Below are 24,816 nucleotides of genomic sequence, written 5' to 3'. Positions count from 1 at the left end.
CGTCGTCGTTGTCCTCCTTCTCGTCCGTTGTCCACGTCCCGCGATAAAGGAGCCGCGTACGCCGGCGTCGGCATGCGCACTTCCGACATCCAACATGTCCGTCTCGGTGACTGACTAGAGTCGGTATAGGGTAGTCGTGCTTACGCGGCGCGGCGCGTTGCACAGGGTCGGCTCGAATTCCAATTTCCACCCCGTCTTAGTTCGAGCCGCTTCGACGTCCTCGTCAAAAGTGCTTCTTTGCCGTCGCGTCGTCTTGCATTCTTTTATCTCTATCTTTCGCGCTCGCAACATTAATTAATCCATCAATATTTCTTTTCCACATCTTTTCTTCGCAGGAATCTCTACAAATATCATGGTCTTTGGCGTAAGAGGCAACATAGAGAGAGGATCGCATAAGTAGACTGGCATACGTAGATGTGTGTGTGTGTGTGAGAGAGAGAGAGAGAGAGAGAGAGAGAGGGAGAGAGAGAGAGAGAGGGAGAGAGAGAGCAGTGCTCACCGGCTATACGGTTAAATAGTGAAGACGAGAAGGAGAAGATAGAGAGCGAGGGTGAGAGTAAGGGAAAGAGAGAGAGAAGGATATAAAAGGAGAGGGGGTGAGTGAGAGGGCTGGGCGAGCGGGTGGGAAAGGCGAGCGAGAGAGACTACTCGAGGCAGGCGGGCGTATTGATTCCCGCGTGGCGTTATACGGCGAGGTGAGAAAGCTGCGAGCGGAAGATTCCTTCTGCTTCCTTCGCCGACAAGGAGAAACGTTGAAGAGAAAGAGGGAGTAAAAGTATCTCATAATTGGAATCAATCGAGTCGGCTATTTGCACCGAGGAACGTACGATCGCCGACTCTCTCGCGAGATTCTCTGGAAGGTACGTTTAAGATCCTTATGCTTATAACCCAACGAACCCTCCTCTTTCGTGATTGCGCGTAAACGAGCGATCGACCGACCGACCGACCGACCGATCGATCGACCGACCGACCGATCGACCGACCGACCGACCGACCAACCGACCAACCGACCGACCGACCGACCGATCGACCGACCGACCGACCGACCGACCGACCGACCGACCGACCGACCGACCGACCGACCGACCGACCGACCGACCGACCGACCGACCGACCGACCGACCGACCGACCGACCGATCGACCGAACGAACGAACGAACGAACGAACGAACGAACGAACGAACGAACGAACGAACGAACGAACGAACGAACGAACGAACGAACGAACGAACGAACGAACGAACGAACGAACGAACGAACGAACGAAGGAAAAACGAACGTGGCCTTGTTCGAGCACGCGCATCGCTTCGATCGCTTTACGTTTTTACGTTTATACGCGCGTTCTTTGAGGTGAGAACAAAAAGAGATAGAGATGGATGAGAGGGCGGTTCGGTGGGAGCGAGAGGGAAGATGGTGGAAGCTACTCTCGAAAAAAGGGTATATCGATCGGTTGGTCCGGGACCATCGGCTGGCACGCCACCACGATTCCGTGCTGGTGGCTCTGCTCTGCTTTTCCCCATCCACCTCTCTTTCCTTTTCCTTCCTTCGTATTTGCCCTCTCTTCCTCCTTCTTACCCTTTCATTCGTTTTTCCGCGCTCGCGGCAAGAAGGAACGGAAACGTGCGCGTTCCTTGAAAGGCCGCTAACAATTAATATATCGGGGTAGCCACTGTTGTTGGTGTTCTGTCGGCACCGACGGTGCTAATAATTCCGCTACTACTTCTGCTGCTGCTGCTGCTGCTGCTGCTGCTGCTGCTGCTGCTGCTGCTGCCGGCGGGTTCTCTTAAGCTCCCGTATCTCTTATCGATCGAAGAACGGCTCCATTTGCTTACGATACGAGCGTACGGACAAATCTTTCTTCCCTTTCTACGAGCGCTCCTTTCAAGATCGAGTACGTTCACGATACTCGTACGTTTTTACGATAATACACGTGATATTGATCCTCGTGCGGGAACGTACGATGCGAGGACTCGTCATTAAGAATAATCTCGCTCTTTTTGCTTTTCTTGCCTTTTAAAAGCGCCGTCATTAGTTATTCCTTATTCCTCGATGATCGATCAAATAGTCGCGTCTCCAGTATCGTACGAGTAGTGAAAAAAGAAGGGGGGAGTTGGAGAATTCGATGAGAGCCACGTCGCGTCGCTCCGTAGAAAACTTTACGAGAGGAGAAAGAAAGGAAGGGGAGGGGGAAGGAGAGGAGGAGCTGGATTTGGAGACTGTGCGGAGGTGTACGCGAGACACGTGTTGATTGGTCGTAGAGAAAAAGTAGTGAAAAGTGTAACACGTGGACACGTAATAAAACTTCTCTCCTTCCTTTAGCTTCGGCCTGACGCTCTTTTAAATTTTTCCTTTTCTTTTTTCTTTCATTTGTTCCCCCCTTTCTATCCTCTTTCTTCTCTCTTTTTCTTTTTTTTTTTTTTTCTCTTCCTTCTTTTTTTCCTTCCCAACTGTCCCCTCGTGAGACGCGAAATTTGACGTCCGATAAGGCCCTACATATCCCCGCGTATACCCGCTCTATGTACGACGCGTGATACTATCGATTGGTGCTCGCGCGGAAGTATATCGCTCTAATCCTGTCATTTTCTCTTGTGCTTAGGAGAAGAGAGCTTGACACGTGGACAAGAATGAAAGAATCTGTGAAACACTGGTCGTGCAGCGACACGTCGGTCCTTCACGCGAGAAATGCTTTTTAGAAGGTACACGATTATTTTATACATATTACAATTGGATCTATTATTCATTTATTCATTTATCTACGCTTGCCCAGAGTAATTAATCGTTGTTGATCGATCACTCTGGAAATATGTTATTATCCGAATTATTCTTGATTATGCATGATCGATGCTATACATCTATTTTCCGTCTCTACGACACTATTATCTATTATTAACGATTACTTTCGGCCGTATATTTTCAGAAATGAATTTAATCCCTACTTACTTGAATCCCTCTTTTCAATGTCTTCTACGAAACATGAATCAATCCTAGTTTTTCCTATTGTACGCTCACCTACTTTCCATTCTTTTATATTTTTTAATGATCAACGTTTCAAGACAGCTCTCTGCACGACACCTTCTCGAAATCCATCCCATGGATGGCTCGTTCATCGGATATAACGCGTTTAAAATTGGATTGGATGAAATCTTATCCATTACCCTGGATAGATGCACGATTCAGGGGTTTATTGCAACTAAACGCGTACGATAACGATGTTGTTTACATATACTCGAATAAGATCATCTATCTTTTTCCCTTTTTACGTGTATAATTTTTTGCACGTCATTTTACATACACCGCGTCCTTCCCGAGTATCGCGAATCGGAACTCGACTTTTTCTATTCGTCCTGGCATTTATCTCTCTCCGTCGTATCGCATTGTATTATCTTTGCTCTCGATAACAGAGAAGAGTACGAAGCAGAATTTTTTCGTTCCGACGACATTCCCTACGGATAAGATTCATATTATTACCATCGAAGTTATTACAACCAAATAAACCGTACCAACTCGTCTTTACTTTATAGGATGAGAAAAATATAAATATCTTTCAACGCGCGCGTCAAGATAGCGGCGTACTACTTCCTTTATTTAATTTTACGAACATACGATTGACTCTTAACGACTTACCGCATAACCCGACACGGTGTTATCTATAGACGCGTATTTAAATATAAAGAGCAATGATCCTAGATAAGGTAATATTTGCGATCGATCGTCCTACGTTTATTTTTTTCTCATGAAAATGGAATCGCACGTAGCGTACGATCGTAGCGCACTCGTCGTTTACGTACATATATGTGATCGTCCGAAAGGAGAAAAAATAAATCAGAGAGGTCCGTATCGTTCGATCGATTTTCGATCAAAACGGGTCATCCATTAGCGAATTAACCTATCAGATATCGAACGAAGAATGGAAAGTGGGTTAATCGGATTCGTGAAAATGTTAAATGATAAAATATGTATGATATCGTCCAGGCATTTGGGAAATAGGCGAAAAGAAAAATATGAATCAACGATGAATCCTCAATATTGGCAATCTCAATATTGACAAAGATCGAACGAAATCTTGGAAGTTAATCGCTAGTAATCGATATTAATCGGTGTTATCGCGATCGCTCAGAATATGAACGTGGCCCATCGAGGCTACCTCGAGCGTGGAATTTGTATTTGCGGCACGAGATAACTCCTTCAAGACGCGAGAAGTTCGAGTAGCCGGTATTGGCTTCGATTCGAATTAAATTCCAATTATCGTCCAGACACACACACACACACACACACACACACACAATCGCGCACGAAAGCAACTCGAGCAACGACTTTCGAGTATCCTTCGCGCTCCGCGGGGCCGCGCTCGACTCGAACTAATCGTCCCGCTAACCCGTTCGTTCAAATCTCCCTCTCCGCAGCAAAGCCTTCGCGGACTGTTAAAGATAATAGATAGGAAAAACATCGTCGCTTTTGATCCAGGAAGAGGGCATGACGCACCGAACTCATGCAGTGGCGAAAACACGTGCGCATCAAGTACGGTGGTCGAGTCGGTGTCGGTCAAGGACAGCAGGATCGGGATCAGGTGCAGCTGCAGGTGCGCGTGGTGCAGCTGCAGCGGGAAGGGGGCGCACGACTCAGCTACGTCTGTCATCAGCCTCAACTCTCGTCTACGGCTCGCCGCGATTGCAGTGCAGCAGCCATGCTCTGCTGCGGCCGGAGGAAAGTAAGTGAAAAACGTACCTATCCAACTAGTTCCATTCTCAATGAGTTCTATCCTGCCGACCACCCATATCTATATAGACCTGCTTGCGTCTGGAGATAAAATCTAAATCTTCTATCCGACGCTCCCCAGTTTCTCTAACGCTTTTTTTTCAGATCCAATTCGTCGTTGCGTTCTCGTCGAGCTAAGAAATTGCGCCAGGATTGCGCCGAGTACGAACGGAAGGTCGTTTGTGCCGTCGACCGGATAAGATTGCTTTCTGAATTATTGTCGTTAAATCGATTAGCTCGAGATAAATCGTATCGAGAGTTAAATGGAAGGAACTCGACTCGAGCCGAGCTTAATCGAGTGATCTCTTAGAATCGACCGTTCAAAAATACGTATCTTCAATTTTTAACAAATTTAACGTAGCCACGAACAACGTATGTACTTTTTTTCCGAATACGACCGTCATTTTTTATCTTTCGGCCAAAAGTCGCCGAAAAATGAAATTATTTCTCAAAAGACGAGAGATCTCCCCCGTTTTTCTTTGTAGCCTCGTTCGGCCACGTGAAATATTTTAGAAAAGAAAGTGTACACGGCAAGATTCGTTGCGCGGGTTAGTACGCGACACAATAACACCATGGCCTTTGACGCGTCTCTTTCCTTTCGACGACGCGACTCTCGGCCGATCCGATAGGCATGGCACCCTTCGAAAACTTTGCAAAGCCGAGAACCTTGCAACTTGTTCGATTACCGTTACCGGTTAAACGAAAGATCTAAATGTTCGAGATAAAGACGAAGAGCGTACCGTCGATCGATTTTTAGAAAGGAGAGAGAGAGAGAGAGAGAGAGAGAGAGAGAATGAGGAAGAAGAGTGGCGGAGCTCTCGAATCCATTAAAATTTTGCAAATGGTGCAATAACATAATAAGCCGCGTCCTCGTCGTCATAGACGTCGACGTCAACCGCAACGACAACGACGTGGAAGAGAAGAACGTAACAATCTATTACGAGGCTCTCTAAGCTCGCTACGGCGTCATCGTATAATTAATTAGGCGCTCGTCGATAAGGGTCTTCGATGAAAGAACTTGTTCTCGAAACTGCTAGCAAGATATACGATCTATCGTTTTTTTTCTTTCTTTCTTCTTTTTCTTCTCCGAAACGTCGATATTCGAACGTTCTTTTCGTATTTTAGTGGAATACGTTAGAACGCGTGCTTCCACGAAAAGTAGCGACGATTTTTTCAGACCTAACGACTCCTCCCAAGTGCATAATGTGCCAATCGAATGTCTCTGTGTGCACGCGAACCGTATGTTTCGTAGGGACGAGCCAAGTATAGTTCGAAAGCCGAGGTGAAATAATAACAAAGTTAAATGGGAGCAAATGACGTTGTAACTTGAACCTTCGTTATTCGAAGCTTCAACGCGCCGAGCGCAATTTATGAGAAGGACCTCCGTCGTTATGGATTTGGAGTTCTCCTAGTCGGATAATTTCGAGCGTTCGCTCGCCTCGACCAAGCTCCATTATTTCCTGCGAATTTTATTCTTCACTTTTAATAAGCGCAACTTTGTCCGCTTTTTTCTTTCCTCTTCCTGTCCTCGAGAGAGAGAGAGAGAGAGAGAGAGAGAGAGAGAGAGAGAAAAGCATTTCCACGAATCGTAAAGGGCCTTTTCCCTTCTTCTTACAGAGTCCAAAAAGGTCTTCGATAGACAAAAAACGTTCATTTCGAAGCGACGCGTAGCCGTCCGATCGGCTGGCAAGTGAATTCGTGGAAACACAGATATCGAACATCGTACGAGCGCCCTGATACTTATAGTTGGTAAATATAGGAACGTTGTACCCTCTATCCTCGATCGACGAGTAAATCATTCAGCGCGACCCAAATTCTATCTCGACGTAAAATGCCACTCGCATTGTGCCAATTGACGAAGCACGATTCTATGTCTAAAGGAGCCTGAGTTAATCCTCGTTTACGGAAAGATTAATTACGCGAGCATGGATTAGGACTCGTAGAAAACGCAAAGACCCCACTCACTCTGTACGCGACCGCGTACGACCACGTTTATTTCTTTTCTATGGCATATTTCTATCAAGTACTTCTATCTTTTAACTCTAATTACGTCGAACACGCTAATAATCACAACGCGTTTGACGTATTTGAAATCAAACAACGTTTCTATGTATTGTCTGGCTCGTACGATAGATTACTAACAGCGGGACCAGGTAGATGAGAGAGAGAGAAAGATCAAAGCCAACTCGAAGTAACAGTAGACACGGACATCTTTGATTCAGCAATAAGCAGTAATGGACGTTCGCTCATCAAACAACGGTCTTTGACCTCGCGAATACCTACATTTTACATTTTACATTAACTGCATTCTCCACTCGGAAAAGCTTCAAAAGATGGACACAAAGGTAGATGGAATATCTCTCTCTCTCTCTCTCTCTCTCTCTCTCTCTCTCTCTCTCTCGAGTATCCCGAAATCGAAGCGGTTCGTATGCTCAGGTACGACAACTTTAAATATTCCTCGAATAAAGAATAATAATATCGCTCCAAGTAACGGTACGATTGGAGAAAGATTATCTCGACTTTTCTTACTTGTATAAGTTCCTATATCAACGAAATTGGAAAAAGACAGGAGAACGAGATAATATGCATAAATCCGCGATTGATCTTTCTGTATCAATGACACGGCCAGTGAACGATGATCTTCGCTATGTCACATTAATGAACAGCCGTTTATCTTGGCATACTCTAATGCGAAATCAATATCTAATTATCTCCCATCGACCTTATCCATCCTTCTACCCTCTTTATACCGACAGAATCCGCTGCCGCTCTATCGATGCTCTCTATCTACGCACTATCCTTCGAATCGACAATTAACGCATTATCGCCAATGCATAACAAAATTTGCTGTAATATAGATATCGATTCGATTAGATTTTACATTTCCTAATCCGAGGGAGGACATAAAATTGTGAAAATTTGCGAAAAGAAGAACGTTAGGTGGGGTTTAGTCAATAATTACAAACTTGTTCTTTTTATCGCTTCGACGAGAGCCAAAGCCGAGGGTGTTAAAGTGCACAAGCGCATGCAGAAGGAAATTTCGATCGGGGTAGCCTCGAGACGATGGAATTTCCTCGTAACACACGTGACATGTCCTTAAGCGGCCTTTTGCCACCCTTACTTTCCGACTCGGCCGTTAACTCGGCGTCGGGGAAGGTTGCATATTGCGGAGGGCTAATTGTCGCCTCGCCTAGACTCTCTTCTCCCCCTTTTCGCCGTTCCGTCGGGAGTCTCGTTGCAAGAGAGGAGACGGCGAAATGAAGAGAGAGAGAGAGAGAGAGAGAGAGAGAGAGGGAGAGGGAGAGAGGAGCGGGGGTTGGGAAGAATGAAGAGGATGAATATAAATATAGGTGGGGCGCGGGCGACCGAGGAAAGGGGGATGGGGGAGAAGGAAAAAATGGGGCACAAGCGGGGAATGTCGGGCGAAAAGGAAGTCTCTTTGATTTTCAGCTGGGCCGCAATTATCCCTCTTGCACGTTCCACATACCGGAATTAGAGCAGTTGGATCGTTACGATCCCTTTCCTCTTTTCCACCACTTTCTCATGTGGTATCACGTGAGAATGTATGAAAAGATTCCTCGGGAGAGATATCTATAGATTATAGTACGACGCTCTAGAAAATGTGTCTATGCGGCGATCAACGAAGGGCCCCTCGTACGCGCTAAAATGCCACTTGGGCGCATCGAATTTCGCTTAAATTCTCTGTTGAAATTCACTTTTGAATTACGCTACCAAAACTAAAACTCTTTAAAACTGTTGCTAGTTTGGAAATTATTCGATCCTGTGTCGTAGAATTGATTAGGAAAAAAAAAGAAAAACAAAAAAAAACAAAAAAAAAAAAAAAGAAAAAGAAATCTTTTAAGCCACGGCTTTCGTAATATCGTGCTCGAATACGTGCAGACGTATCGAATATTTTCAATACAAATGTTGACGAATGTGGAAATTCTATAAACATTTCTGTGCAAACTCCAAGGAGATTTCTTTGTTCATTCGCTTCGTATGCGATGCTTTGATGTATGGGAATGAAAACGGTTTCCTATGGAATTTTACTTCCCACTCATCTCGCATACCCATTTTTAATCTCTTTGTGACGATAAACACATCCGCAACCCCGACCGACTATTCCCAGGTTATTTCTCTCTATCGCACGAAAGGGTCCTATCGTGCAAAAGAAAGAAGAACGCGCGGCGTGAAATCAATATCTCGGCGTACCGTATTTCGAAAAATTTCCGTCCATCGAATCTATACGATACGGGACATACTGATCAATATCTTGTACCTACTGCAATATTTAGGTATCGATGATAGATATGGAATTATTATTGGAAATACGATCAATGCGCTTGCAAATATTCCATCGATTCCAATCCTAAAGTCTCAGATACGGGCAATAAGATACTTTCAAAGGTGTAGATATCGCGTGCGATAGATAAAGGTCCTTGATCTTTCGCGAGGATCCATGAAACGATATCGGGGTTGATCGGGGACAATATTTAAGTTAACGATCTCCTCTTCTCGTCATTCTTCTCGTCTTCTCACGAAATTTAATACAGTACTTATTTCTACCAAGTGATCATTCCGATAAGGCTTAATTATCTCGTATAAATTATTTTTAATGTCACCTTGTCTCGTCTAATTAAATTTCGACAGAATGAAAAAAAAAAAAAAAGAAAAATGAAATGGCGTTTAAATAACGTTAATTAAATTGAGAAATGAAGTTATATTATACTCTTACCGCTATCTAGACGCCTCGCTAGATCCCGTCTCGTCTTAGTCTCGTTTTAAGATCTATCTCGTTTTGTGTCATTTTCTTAAATATTCCAAAAGCCAACGAATATCAATAGATTGGGACTGGAAAAGAATAGAATATACATATCCATACGTTCCTTCCCCGATAGAATTATATACATAATACATAGGTATGTAGTTCGCGCACGATTGGCTACGATACCCAATAAAGGTCTTTCGATAAAGCTTCGAAAAACGGATCCGATTTCTCGGCGATATCTTCGGCGAGTGACCCATTCTATTTCGTTTCCCAAGTCAAAAGTACCCTTGTCTCGGCCTTCTCTCTCTCTCTCTCTCTTTCTCTCTCTCTCTCCCTAGTCTACCTTCAAAGCTCTTCTTTCATAAGAGTTTGGCATCTCGTGTATCCATCGATAGGGATCCGCGAGATATTGTGCCTGTGTGTACGTCCGAACATCACGAATTCTAAAAATTGCGAATTTTTATGGACGGCTCTTTGCCCAATTGATCAGAATGTAACAAGAAAGGATCCTCGATACGTAAAAAGAAACATCTGTCGTATCATCTTTCGTGTACAACTCTGTATATATATATATATATATATATATATATATATACATATATATAAATGCGTATATATAGTATTATTACATATATATCAGAGAACGTCCGTGTGCCATTTAGAGAATATGATATTACAAATGTACGCCGAGCGCCTTATTACGTGGGAATATATTTCTCGTGATCCACTAAATCATCGCGTTAGGAAAGGTCAAGACTATCCAGGGACTTTGATATATTATATATAACTAGACGAGAAAAGACTTTTTTATATTTATAGACGCCGATCATCGATTTTCCCCGTTTACGCAGTTCTTATAGATTTCAAGAAGCATTCGATTCTTTAATGCGATATAACGAGAGTGCTATCTCTTTCGCTTAAATCGGCGAGAAAAAAAAATTCATGACGGATGATATTTTATCAATTGACTACCGTCGTTGACAATGAACTTTTATCACCGTTGGCTCGCTAATTACGAAAGCTGAACAATCGGAAGAAGTCCGTAGAGATGAGATTGACTCGCCAGTTGAGCTTAGGCGACGCACGCTCCTTCTCGTATAGAAGAACGTATAGAAAAACTCGAGTAGAGGGAGAGAGAGAGAGAGAGAGAGAGAGAGAGAGAGAGAGAGCATATTATACGTAGCACTAGTCTTTCATCCCACCCATATAATCGCACACACACACACACATCTCTCTCTGCCCTCCATATATTTATCTTCGCATATCTGTCGATTCTCTTATGCGATAGAAGGAGAGAAAATGGGGCTAACTGGAAGGGGGCTGTTAATACATCGAACCACGTATGAACCGTATATGTACGTTCACGGTCAGTAGGTATTTATCGTATGCATACCAACGTGTGCGGAGTATCGTGTGGTCTATCGTGTGGCGGAAAGTTCACGTAGAGACACGTGGTCGAGCGGTTAACCATGCACACATGCGCCGTACGCCTCATCACCTACGCACAAATCTACGATACAGGCATATATCCTATACTCTACGTGGTAAGCAGCCGCGCCGCATTCACCTGTCCAGCACACGTAGCAGCGACACGTAGCTGACACTTTTCTATCCTTAATAACAGTATCCTATATACGACACGAGAGACAGGTACGGTGTTCGAAACATACGCGTATCTTAGTCGTATAAACGTGGAATCGAAAGGCGCAAGCGCCAAGTATTCCCTCTCCCTTTCTCTTTATAGAGCGCGTGTGCGCGCGCCTACACGGACAAAATGACGATGACGGGTAGACGAGTTGAATCGAGCTTTTCCAGGTCCACGAAGCGCAGGCGCGCTGAACCGACATCGTATTGCAGGATTCTGCAAAGACCAGAGGGGTCTTTCATCCCTCTTCATTTCCCTCTCCTCCTCCTCCTCCCCAAAGCCCCATTTACTACATTCTCTTGGCTCGGCATTCCATCTCTTTCTCCTACCTCCTCTCTTCACCCTATCCCTACTGTCTTTCGATCTCCCTGCCACTCCCCTTTTTTCAACCGTCGATGGCCGTACGTGCGTACGCCTGCGTATACGTCGCCACTATTTAGTACCACGTTTTACTACTGATACTTACGACCTACTACGCGCAGCGGCGTACCGCACGCTTTTTCATTTCTCTTTGAACTTTGATCGACGAAAAGAATCCTCTACAATGAATTATTTTCATTTTCTCGGTTGGTATTTGACGAACGATTCGATCGGAGAAAAGTCCATCTTCATTCTTATCTCCTCTTAAGGAGGACAAATTTCTATGAGAAGTTTGATGCGAAGATCGCGAGGTCTTCGAAGCAATGGGCGAAGATAAGGGTGACGGTGGTAGAGCGTAGATAAATGTTAAATCTCTCTCTCTCTCTCTCTCTCTCTCTCTCTCTCTCTCTCCCTCTCTCTCTCTCTCTGAGATCATGATCGTACGTCTCAGAGAACGAGAAAAATAAAGAGGATGGGGCTGGGGTGGAAAGGGCAGAAAGAAAGACACACATGGAAGTGACAGACGATTCGAGCGAAAGAGATAGAAGGGAAGACGAAAGAGGGGATGTATCGAAAAGAAATCAGGGACTGAACCCCGGCGTTGAACGAGGACATGGATAGACGTAGAAAAAGAAGTGGGTGGAGATGGTGGACGGACGCGAAGCAGGAAAGAGGTTGTACGGTGACGTCATGGTGGATCGATAGTTACCCACACTCCATGGCTCGCGAGAGTATTACGCGGGAAAAGCGCGTGCGCGGCTTCCGTACGCTTCCAAGTACTTCTTCCCGCCATATTAGCCACTATGGGATAGACGAGGATGTGCGACAGGGGTGGCACAGGGTGCTTTTTCTCCCGTAAGGTAATCCTCACGGTGTTGTATACCTTCCACCTATCTCGGAGCATATATCGACGCGTGAAAAGGACCGTACGAGAGAGAGAGAGAGAGAGAGAGAGAGAGAGAGAGAGAGAGAGAGAGCGAGGGAGTAGATCTCTCTATCTTCTTCTCGACACTAGCGATTAACGCGTGGCACAGCGAGCCCGAAGGGAAACGTGGAACGATAGAGGTTAGAACGGGAATGGGTGAGGGTACGCGAAAGGGAATGAAAAACGAATGAAGAAAGGGATACATAGGAAGGAGTTTTAGGCGACTAAAGACCCAGAAAAAAAAAACAAACAAAAAAATAAAAAAGAAAGCAGAGAAAAAAACGAATCCGGAGTCAACGGTCTATGGATTCGCCGTTTTTATCGGTGGATTCTTAAATATCGCACAGAGGCTCGCTCCTTCCTCATCTTGAACATTTCTTTCGATTACCATCGATCGCCCCACGCGTTTGATATACTTTTCGACAAAATTACTTGCGTATCAGATATGATCTTGTTTAAGAGGGATTGGGGAGGGGTTGCGATATATTTTAACGAATTAATCAATTAATTATAGAATCGGTGTAATTATAGGAGGGCCGGGGGGAAGTGATAGACATAAGCGCAAGTCCTGGAAGGCAAGCTCCTACCAACCAGTTGCGCCCCAAGGAACCACCATCTTTGGTCATCCAGGGAGACTTCCGAAAAGTAATCATTTCGAATACTCTATAATGCCTTAAAGTCGTTATCGATGTTTGTGAAATACGACCCGACGATAAATTCGAGGAATAAATTTGACGATAAATCTGAGCGGAAGGGAATTTACAGCTCGACGATTAAAGCAAAATACAAATTACGATAAATTAGGCGAATGAGTATAATGATAATGCTTTCTCCATGGAATATATCCGAGAAGGGTCGATTTCACAAAAGCGTACCGTCAAAAATATCTCGGTTCGTTACGCTTCCTGAAGCGAAAGGACGTTTTGTTGCAGATAAGCGGGATCAGTTCGGACATCTTCAAGCAAATCGAAACGGTCGAGAACGATCATGACGCCTCGACGGCAGCGGCCCTCGAAGCTGTTGAGCAAAGGGGTGACATGGTCGTTCGCGTCATCGAGCCCCGTCAAATGGGCAGACAAGTGTCCGAAGCGGCAAAGAAATTCATTGCGATGCAGGTACGTCCCCGTTAATCGTCCATTATCATATACCGGGATCTGATCGATCGTTATTAGAAGAAGAAGAATTGAAATCGTCCGCGCAACGTCATCTCTTCAACGTCATCCTCTTTTAGGATCCTAAACATCCTATCCACCTTGTTGAGATAATTAAAAGGCCGGGACAGACGCTTGGCTTATATATACGCGAAGGTAATGGCGTTGACAGAAACGACGGCGTCTTCATCTCAAGGATAGCATTGGAAACTGCCGTCTATAACAGTGGCTGCTTGAAGGTGAGAATTTTAATCGAGAATTAATACGTCCTCGTTCATCTTATATATCCCAGAGAAAAAGGTTACGAGTTCGTTCGTTGTGAGAGGAGGCCTCTCTTCGTCTTTTCATCGATCGTAACTTTAATTCACGCCCAAGATTCATAGCCCAAACGAAATCCTTTAGAATCGTCGAATTCTAGGAGGAGAGAGAGAGAGAGAGAGAGAGAGAGAGAGAGAGAGAGGGAGAGAGCTATAAAGGCTCTACCACCTCGCGTCGGCGAACGATTCAGACACCATATGTATTTTTTTCTCATATGTATTTTTAATTACAATCGACGATAAAATATCGTTAAAATATGTAAAAAATCTTATTCCCCTAGGTAGGCGACGAGATCCTCGCGGTAAATTTAGTCGATGTGACGCACATGAGCCTAGACGACGTCGTTATTATCATGTCGATACCGAGGAGGCTCATTCTCTCGACTAGACACGGTCCCCATCAAGCTGTCTCTCATAGTCGTCAGGCTGAGCACAAAGCACCACCGGTGGTAGTGATCAAGAGGGAACTGAACGAAGACGAGAGCGACCACGCTACGAGTAATCATGTCAGGTACATCAGAAATCTAAGATATATATCTGAACGGATGGATCCGGATTGCGGACTAAAATGAAATACTTTATCTCGATCGGCAGAGACAGTAGTCGCAGACGAGGCGACGGACGAGAAATGTTGCCCTCCCGATCGCAACTAGGCCTTACGGGTTTGGGATCGAGTCAAGATTTGGGTTCTAGTAACGGCGATCTTTATTACAATTCGAGACCGGAAGGACATTGGTCTTATCAACCACCACCACCACCTGTCATCACCCATCAACCGAAACCTGCGACTGCACAACATTTTCAACCTTACGAGCGTGGTTATCCGAAGACATTGGAAAGTCTGGCCGAGAAAGTAAGTTTTGGTTGTGGCACGCGGTAAATCGTAAGCTACGGATGTCGTTCGTCTAACGATAAGAAACTTGACATAGCTCGAGATTTTCTTAATGCTCTCCGATCGATTCGAGAAAATAAGTCAAGATACGATTAGCCTGTCCGATCCGATGTCAATCTCGATCTGATGTCACGTGTAGATACTATACATTAGATGTTCTAGACGATGTGGATCGAGCACCCTTTCATACACCTATCTGCACCAATTTAACTACTTGTTTTCCCTTCTCTATCTCCGATAAACGCTACGTTACGTTAGAAAAGAAAGTGGTGAATTCGTCTATTGTCTCGAGACACTCTCCGATAGAAATCAGAGCGATCATTGCACCTTTATTGCCAACACGATCTCCGAGTCTTTCGGATAATTGATATTGCTATGAGATATATATATACATATATATATATATATATATATATACACACACACATATATATATATATAAAATGTGCCTCGTTGAATTACTTTAAATAACACATTTTGCATGCTCCTATCTAGAAAGACGAGAGCTTTCGCTTCTATGTCTGCTTGATTATTTAATGTGTGATCAATATCCGAAACTCACGTCGATGTATTTCCGAACGGCACGGAGTGTCGACATTTTTACGACACGACGTTCGTCTTTCGATGTCGTCTTTCATATAACTAATCGGTTCTATGAATGAATGCTACATTGAAATTAACCAGGATTTTACGAAGGTAAAGACAACACTAACTCTTTCTTCATATCTAGAATTGTGTATAGGTATAAGAGCAATTTATCGTACTGTACGTACCGTACGCGATATATATATATATATATATATGTGTATATATATATATATATATATATATATATATATATATATATATATAATATATACATATGCTCATTATTCGATACATATATCTGCATTTCCTCCAATCGAATCCATGCGAAATTTCTATATGAAGCATTTTAATTATATTCGGCAATACGACGGTCAATTCGGCACCAAATGTATGCATCGGCAGTATATTCAACCCGAATATTTCCTTCGATTATTGTGCTCCCTCCTTTCGCCATTAATCATTTCATTCGTTTGCAATCAATAGGTAGGTATGTTTTTTCTTTTATTATTACCGATGCACACATTTTTCCTATTAATAAATCTTTTTCCGTATTAATAAATCTTTTCTTCCAAATATTATTCAATATAATTAGATTTCATAGCGATATCATAAATAGATATATGAAAAAAGTCGCGTACGTGTACCGCTATATTTTAATATCGTAAACCCCCTACTTTTCGTTGCCTCGTACATATGCTTGCTGTGCAATTCCTTCCATCGTTTTCTTTCTATCGTCCTGCATTTTGAATCTTATTATATCCATATCTCTTATCTACGTCATTCTATCGTAATCGTGAACGTTAATTAATTGACATTATGATTGATCAACTTCCCTTTATAAGATATCGATCTTTCAATTATTTTTCATTTCGCTATCCAAACAAAACTAGTACAATTAATTGCTCAGCTTGCGAGACCAATCATAGTGTCGATGGGCAATCGTTAAATGGATTATCGATATCTTGGATTATCGTCGACTATATTTTCCTTCCGTTGCTATTCATGGATACACTTTCTATTCCACTTTCTATTTTCATTTCTCGCCGACGATCTATTTCTTAGTGACTTGACGAAGTCACAAAGTTGACGATAATTCGAGACACGAAATAAATTTTTGGTCTGTGATGGAACGCGTCGATAACATAACACGTCGCAACGATACTGCAAATAGGTACACTCCTTCTATACTGGGCCAGTGATGCCATCGAACGATGGACGTCGAATGTCCACCGGTGGCGGAATGCAATCGGTCGCAGGAAGATTGTCAGGGCAGACTCAGTCCTCTCATTATGGTTATTCTCAGCATGCCGGCAGTGGAAGGATCATTCCAAGAAGCGGTTCGGATCAACATTTGCCGCGCGTCGATTACGCGAGCATAACGATGCCAGCTCGTCATACTCTTCTAAGATCGAGCTTAAAATCGGGTACGCGTTATGTACCAAGAGGCAGTATTGTATTGTCGTCGTTATTACTTGCTATCAATTAAATCATTTTCTTTCATGCAGGAACGTCGGCATTGAGATACAACACCAGATACGGGACTCAAGCGGACACGCCGTCAATCACCCCACGGCGAAATCCAGTCGGTACTTTGACCAGGAGACACAGACCATCTTTGGATTATGCTTCCGATACCGAGGCCACGTGTTCGAGTTCACCGAAATCTGCCTACTATTATTACAGACACAATATGAATAATCCACCATCGAGCAGTGCCGTCTCCCATCTTGCGACCCTTTCGAGATCGCAAATTGGTCAGGGTATGGCGGGTAATTTAAAGTTTTCAACCAACGTCGTTACTCTCCTTACTCTCCTTTTCTACAATACTTTGTTCTTTTTTTTTTTTCTTTCTTTCGTCACTCCTGTACTCTAGGACTGAGATCGAACTCTTTGCCCCGAAGTGGTAGAACGTTGCCGCAACAGCCAGGTATCAGGTCGGGTCTCAGTACGGTGGCATCAGGATTGATCGATCAGGAAGACAGCGATGGTGCTTTATCGGCCCCAGAATTGCCTTCGATTAGACGAGACAGGGGTAACTATGCGAAAAAGAAAAAAAAAAAAAAAAAAAAAAAAAAACAGAAAGCAAAAAAAAGCGCACCTTGCCCAAATAAATACGTAAATGTTCACTCTCGTATTTTTGTTAACCCGACGAAACAGGTAGGATACCATCGTCGCCTAGCGTATTCACTTCCGACGAATATCGAGCGTGGTTGAGCAGGACGCCTAGCACGAGCGCACTGTACGAGCAAATCAGGGCCACCACAAATCGACCACCACGTTATACCTATAGCGCTGAAAATATTCACGCGGCGGTCAATCAAGTAAATTATTTTATTACTCGATCTTGCAATTGGTTCTTACAAGAGAGAGAGAGAGAGAGAGAGAGAGAGATTTAAACGTTTGTTTGTCGTCATATTTATATCGTAGGGCGATTATGGTAGTTACGGGGCGTACAGACCACTTTCTAGTACGTTGGACCGACTCTCAACGAGATCTGCCTCGGCGCAACAAGTTAATTTGGCGAATTTGAGAGCGTCGACGGCTATTAGTTCGACGTGTCATCGGGGTACAGGCAATCCTAGGCCGGCATCGGTGGCTACAAGCGCACGTTCCTCTTTGACAAGTCAAAAACCGTCGTTAGGAAGCTCAGCGAGTCAAAGGGCAACATCAGTTAGAAGAATTAGAAACTTATTAGACCTTGAATCTACGAGAAGTATACCGACCCCCACACCTACCAGAACTCAGGATCAAAGACTGCTAGATATTAATCCTGCAGGTAAGTAATATCCAACGAATCCTTGTAATCTCGACATGATAATCCCTCTCATGTAAACCCTCCCATATAATGTGACGTTTTAGAGTTCCTCAAGTATAAGATAGAAAAGCCACCGACAGTGGGTACTCCGAGTTCGACCAGTTCCCTCTTGAGTTCACTCGGGGAGACCAGCGGTGGTGATCTGGCAGGTGGGGTCAGTGGATTGCTCTGGGTACACTTATTAGCGGGTCGCGGCCTTCGTTCGACTACAACCTCCTCGGCAGCAACTACACCCTCAACGCCATCGGGTCAGCCTAATTTAGGTATGTCAAAAGATTAATAACGAATAAAAAAAAAAAAAAAATAATAAATAATAATAAATTATTAATGAATAAACAGCTAGCTGCGGCCTGAGAGACTTATATTGCGTATTGGAGTGTGACAGAGTGCACAAAGCACGGACCGTAGTGCGAACGGGCGATTTGATGTTCGATTGGGACGAAACCTTCGAGCTGGATCTCGTAGGAAATCGGCAGCTGGATCTGCTCGTATATTCTTGGGACCCACAATATCGGCACAAACTTTGTTATAAAGGATCCGTACACTTGGCGACACTGCTTAAGGAAGCGGCGATGCATCAGTTGGCGGTTAAGGTCGAGCCTCGAGGTACAATCTATTTAAGACTGCGATATACCGACGCCCAGCAAACTTTCAGACGGAGGGGATTACCAGTTATATCCCTCGCTACCAGAGTAGCTCCTTTGTTCGGAGTCGATCTCGATACCGTCGTAAGTTTAATACTTATAAGTCTAATACTAATCTACTAATACCAACCTAATCTACTAATACTATATCTACGCGTCCATAGACATATTTTATATGGCTTTTCCTAATAATCGAATAATTAATAATTAACGAATAATTAACCACTTGAATTTTATCCATAGGTTAGTCGAGAGTCAAAGACTGGAGGAGTTCCCGGTGGTGTTTCCACGGCACTAGCAATGGGAGTTCCAAATGTACCGATAATAGTTTGGCGATGCGTCGAGGAGGTTGAAAGGAGAGGCTTGGATATTATAGGTCTGTAACATCGTGATGATTCTTATCGTTATGAGACACTTGATCGCTGCGAATTATCGAATACGAAATATTACTTTCGTTATCTACTTCTAACACACAGATAATTATTATATATGTATTACAGGTTTGTATAGACTTTGTGGCTCGGCAACAAAAAAGAGGATATTAAGGGAAGCTTTTGAACGAAATGCACGATCGGTCAATCTATCACCCGACAACGTACCAGATATAAACGTCATCACCGGTAAATTTCCACTAATGTTTTAGACCTTCCCTCTTAACAAAGTTTAAACGAAATTATTTTTCGCATATAGGCGTACTGAAAGATTATTTACGTGAACTTCCGGAGCCGCTCTTTACTAAATGTCTCTATCAAATGATGGTCGACGCACTGGCCGTTTGTTTGCCCGATGATCCACAAGGCAACGCTAAACTCATGTTCAGTATATTGGATTGTTTGCCTAAAGTTAACAGAGTAAGTTCAACTAGATGATCCAACGAGATCGATATGACAGTTAATAAGATAATACAATATATGTTGTAGTATATTTGACAGATAACATGCACAATATGATTAAAACGATAACGTCTCGATTTCAGTGTACATTGATTTATTTATTAGACCACTTGGCAATGGTCGTTTCTCAATGTAACAAAATGTCACCAGCGAGTTTGGCTGTCTGTTTTGGACCAGTACTCATGTTACACTCCGAAGAAGGTGGTCCTCCGTTGGATTTCCAACAGCCGATAGCTGTATTGAAATATCTATTGGAAATATGGCCAATTAAGTCAGGTAATGATATCATTTACTTCTGTCAATTTCAATACATTCCCAATTCAAATTATTCCAAAAATATAAATATATAAAGGGATGAATAATAAGGGCCGAGTAATCAGACACTCATTTCACAGACAGTTCGGAAGACTTCTTCAGTCGGTTCAGCGCTTCCTCGAGTTACGCCAGCAACCGAGCACAGCAACAGTCAGCAACAAGTGGACCAACAGCAGCAGCAGCAGCATCATCACCATCACCATCAGCAGCAGCAGCAGCAGCAGCAGCAGCAGCAGCAGCAGCAGCAGCAGCAGGTACAGCAACAGGTACAACAACAGGTACAGGGAACATTGGGTCGAACAGGGCTGCTTTGGCAGCAGCCACCCTCACTTCATCGTCCACCCCAAACTACAGCAGCCGAAGCCCTCGCACCCTCCATTCGTCCGCCTCCGCCGCCGCCAATCAAGCCTCGACAGGTGCGTTGCACAGACAATTAAAGTCGATGTGTTCGGCCGTAATAAATGTTAATCATGTTTGAAATACTATTACCTAGTAAAAAAAGAAAAGGTCGATTTTCTGGCACTGAATCAGCTCCGTGAATCAGCTGCGCAAACGCATTACGAATTTCATTCGAAGCCAACGTTCCGGTAAAATTTCAATCATTTAGCGTTTAAAGAAAGAAACATGTTATTTTAAACAAACAAATCATTTTATTCTCAAATCAAGAATATATCAAAGAAAGTCCAATGACATTCATCTGCTTATATAATAAGTGCTTTCATCGATCATTAGGCGATTTTCTATCGGTCATTATTCTCGACGATTCGCAATCTGTTTGGAGCGCAGTAGCACGATAATTACCAATGATCTTTCCACCACGCTACTACTCCTTCCGCTCTCTTTTCTTCTCTCGCTGTGTTGTTCTCACTATTTTTTAGCGCGCATGCGAACGATCTATGCCGTTCGAAACATTACTTCTACACTTCTATTCATCTAGGTTAAACGATCGTGTAAATATTTATCGGTAAATATCTGCCGAATGGACCAAAAACTATTGTACATATATACGTATTTTCTCGATCACTCGCTTTGCAAAATGTTCTATACACACATTTATTTAGCTGCTGCGCACCAAAGTATATCATTCGTAATAAATCACTCGCATAACATTTTGCGCGAATTTTAGATCATTCATTTATTTTGCATACTTTACGTGTTTATGCAAAATACCTTCGTGCATGTCTCGATGTCAGTTCTGTACGAGTCAATTTTGTCAGCATCAAAAAAGGAGATATCTATACGTCGCGCGACGCTATTATTTCCGTTTGCGTCTATAGTTTCGACGTTTTTCGATTATAGTGACGATTTACGTTGTTCTTCTTTATCTTTTTTCGTTTGGGCACGTATTCTTCAGAGCAAGCGCAAATTGCCGGCTCTACCAAACCGCTAACAGTACAGAGACGCCGCTTCTTGCACAGGTATTATTATTATTATTATTATTATTATTATTATTATTATTATTATTATCATCATCATCATCATCATCATCACCACTACTGTTACTATTATTATTATTATTATTATTATTATTATTATTATTATTATTATTATTATTATTATTATTATTGTTGTTGTTGTTGTTGTTGTTGTTGTTGTTGTTGTTGTTGTTGTTGTTGTTGTTGTTGTTGTCGTTGCTGTTGTCGATACTATTATTATCATTATTATCATCATTATTATTATTATTATTATTATTATTATTATTATTATTATCGCCGTTGTTGGTTATTGTCGTTGTTATTGTTATCACCATCATCATTATCATTCACATTTTTATCCGCTAATTACTTTACAATCACGTGCATGGCTCAATTCAGATGTCGGAGAATCGATCGAGTTTGCGCAACTCACTTTTAAATCATACTCGACGTCGTTCATCTTTAATAACTATCTTGATAAATGACTGCCCCATAAAACGACTGTATAAAGCGCGAATTCGTAGGAATCAAAAGCATACCTTTCGTCGTAGAAAAGATTCAAGCGCGCTAAAAACGTTTGTAGTGAAGAGCGCTTATCCCATCGATTCTTTGCTCCATATCGATCGATTGTTCCATTTCCGATTTTATAAACTGAAACGACGTTGAAGCGACTTGTTATTATCGTAAACAACAGTTGGACATTTTTCTCTTCTCTCCTTTTTCTCTTTTTTCTTTTATTTATTTATTCGTTTCTTTTTTCCTTCTTTTCGTTTCCTTTCGATAAAAAGTTTGAAAATATTATATTTATATATAATATTTTATAATAATAATAAATATAATCAGTATATTTGTCGGATAAGACACACAGTGGCGGAGGGGAGGATAGGTTTGATTTTTGACGATGGCAGACAAATTCGTATCAGTGCGAAGACAATTTCATTCTTTCCACATAAGCTTTAGTATCGGCTTTAAATAATTCTGTTGATTAATGAAATTTACCGAACAAAGTCCAGTTTGTTCGATTATTTATATTGAAAAACAGAAAGGATTAATCAATGAAATGTCTCCTTTCATATTGTTTAATGATAAAGTAAAGGGAAGAGAAAGTGTAATAAAGGACCGATAAAGGTCTCCTTGAAGTTTTTAACGAAGGGAAAAGGGAGAATTAAGGATGGAAAAATAATGAGAAATAAGAGAAACATTTTCGGGGGCGATTGCGTCCGCTTGCGTAGGTGATAGTCTCGTCTCCCGGTTCACCTAGCAGCGAGGAGTCGGAAGCCTCGCCGGAGCCGATTGACAAGAGCCTCCTAGGGGGTTTGGGATTTGAGAAGGTCGGGGAAACTACTACCACGACGGCTGGCTCGATCATAGCGGGTGCGGGTGCGGGTTCGGGTGTGGGAGCGGGCGCGATCGCGATCGCGACCGAACAAATGACGCCTACGAGCAGCGTCGACACGGAGGAAGCCCGTATCTTGGAAGAGCCCGAGAAAGGTGCCGAAGGAGACGTCGAGGCAAGCGACGACGATCGCCATCAGCAACAGCCACAGCGACAGCACCAGCAGCAGCAGCACCAGCAGCAACAACAACAACAACAACAACAACAACAACAACAACAACAACTTCCGAAAACGAGCCATTAATTAGGGCTTGCGAGCGGATATCATTGAACGTTAACGAAATGCGCAGCGCAGTGAACGTAAAAGGAATAAGCGCGAGTGAGATCAATGCACTTCGTTTGAGCAAATAATAGACTAAACATATAAATAGAATACAAATAAAATAACACCGTGCTCGTAACGGATCTCTGCCGATGTTTTCTGGCCTTTTTATTCGCGAGTTTAACGGTTTCGGCGATTTCGACGATCGTCTTTCCCTCGTCTATGGTCTTTCTAACGCTGATTTCATCGCACGTAGCATCAGAAATTTCTCTTATCGGGAAATATTAAAAAATTTTCCTCTTTCTCCGTTGGATCTATTTTTTTTTTCCAATTAATATCCCGATAAGAGATTACCGCCTTTATTCATTGTATAATTTACATAAATCCAACGTCTCGTTAATATTATAGATTTCTATTTGTGAAAATAGATAAACTCGCAAACGATTCCATTGAATCTCTTTCACAATTTCAAAAGATTAGAAAGATACGTGCGATGTATTAACGCGATTCGCCTACGTCGTTAATCGATCGTGTATCGTATCGACAACCTCATATCACAGTTTAACGCGCGGAGTTATCTTCGATCTCGCCAATACCATCGATATTAAATATAATAGCTCCGTTGCAAATTACGAACGTAATTAAAATTTCCGTAAGAAAATATCGATTTTAATTCAAAGCCGAGTTACAAACCGTACAACAAATCATTACCACTTTGCTGGATAACTTTCATATTTCTATATTTATATCATTTACACGTCGTAATGAGGTCTCGCTTGATATCGAACAATTTTAATTAGTTAAAAATATCGATCGAGCGTTCGTAGGCGATTGTCAAAGTAATTAAAAACGCTAACCGATAGGACCATGGCGAACATTCTTTCCCAACTTAGAACCGACGTTCCTAAATCGATAGGAAACTTTACTCGAGATTCGTGCAGCTACGTCATTCTCGCCGTTGTAACAATAAATAGACAAATGATAAATGAAAATATTTCGAGCGAGAGTGAAGCTTTCAAAGCACAACCTATCGATATTAAAAGAAAAAAGAAAAAAGAAAAAAAAGAAAAAGAAAAAAAAAGGAAAAAAAAGAAAAAAAAAGAAAAAGAAAGAAAAAAGAAAAAAAAAGAAAAGAAAAGCGACAAATTAGAAATAAAAGGAGGCAAAGAAAGAGTTTAAACGTTAAAGACGTATGAATTTTTTCAAAAGAAAAGAAGAAAAAAAGAAAAAGAAAAAAAAAGAACATGTATTTTCAGTCAAAAAGGTCTACTCTTTCTTTCTTTCTTTCTTTCTTTCCTTCTTTTTTTTCTTATTCCTTCACATGTATTCTTTTGGTTTTTTATAATCTTGGTCGACAGAAAACAAAAATAATACTCGACGATATGAGCGACAGAAAAAGGATCGTCGAAAGGCAATTCGATGGATACTTAGCTCCAACGGCACAATGAGAACAAAATTGCTATTATACGCAACCGGTGGTTTCTTCTTTGTCGAGCGAAATCTTTCCGTATCGTTCGTGTATGAAAACAAATTCGCGTCGACAACAACGAGTTCGATAAAGCACGAAAGAAATGATTAACAAATGCGAGATAACACAACCTTTCCCACAGCAGCCATATCATTACGATAGGCGTATAGATCCAGATATACAGATACACACACACACACACACACA

General features: G+C 42.4%; 1 protein-coding gene across 14 annotated transcripts; it reads left to right on the top strand.

The window, feature by feature from the left end:
• Positions 1-133: 133 nt before the first annotated feature.
• LOC124950940 (rho GTPase-activating protein 100F) lies at positions 134-24,405 on the top strand. Of its 14 annotated transcripts, none has more exons than XM_047498523.1 (23): positions 134-860; positions 2,597-2,696; positions 4,465-4,708; positions 12,985-13,098; positions 13,386-13,568; positions 13,685-13,843; positions 14,203-14,432; positions 14,516-14,774; positions 15,498-15,509; positions 16,573-16,825; positions 16,907-17,170; positions 17,275-17,433; positions 17,559-17,722; positions 17,829-18,177; positions 18,261-18,479; positions 18,556-18,944; positions 19,104-19,236; positions 19,361-19,480; positions 19,551-19,711; positions 19,837-20,029; positions 20,153-20,484; positions 21,423-21,486; positions 22,716-22,847. In XM_047498523.1, exons 3-22 carry the CDS (start codon positions 4,490-4,492, stop codon positions 21,456-21,458), a joined length of 3,948 nt encoding a protein of 1,315 aa, XP_047354479.1. In that variant the 5' UTR covers positions 134-860; positions 2,597-2,696; positions 4,465-4,489; the 3' UTR covers positions 21,459-21,486; positions 22,716-22,847. The 14 variants fall into 14 exon arrangements, with proteins under 14 accessions (XP_047354479.1, XP_047354478.1, XP_047354474.1 ...); XM_047498522.1 differs by having other exon boundaries at positions 20,149-20,484; XM_047498518.1 differs by lacking the exon at positions 21,423-21,486 and having other exon boundaries at positions 16,907-17,161; positions 22,716-24,405.
• The last annotated feature ends 411 nt before the right edge of the window (positions 24,406-24,816 follow it).

Source organism: Vespa velutina, chromosome 8, assembly GCF_912470025.1.
Source record: "Vespa velutina chromosome 8, iVesVel2.1, whole genome shotgun sequence".
Taxonomy (NCBI): Eukaryota; Metazoa; Arthropoda; class Insecta; order Hymenoptera; family Vespidae; genus Vespa; species Vespa velutina.
Note: the sequence above shows the minus strand (reverse complement) of the source record. Positions and strands in the feature narration are given on the sequence as shown.

Coding starts and splice junctions, on each gene's coding strand:
- LOC124950940 (XM_047498517.1), top strand. CDS start 4,490: ATGCAGTGGCGAAAACACGTGCGCATCAAGTACGGTGGTCGAGTCGGT. Junction 18,480..18,555: donor ATCGGGTCAGCCTAATTTAG/GTATGTCAAAAG, acceptor ATGAATAAACAG/CTAGCTGCGGCCTGAGAGAC. Junction 20,030..20,152: donor AATATGGCCAATTAAGTCAG/GTAATGATATCA, acceptor TTTCACAGACAG/TTCGGAAGACTTCTTCAGTC.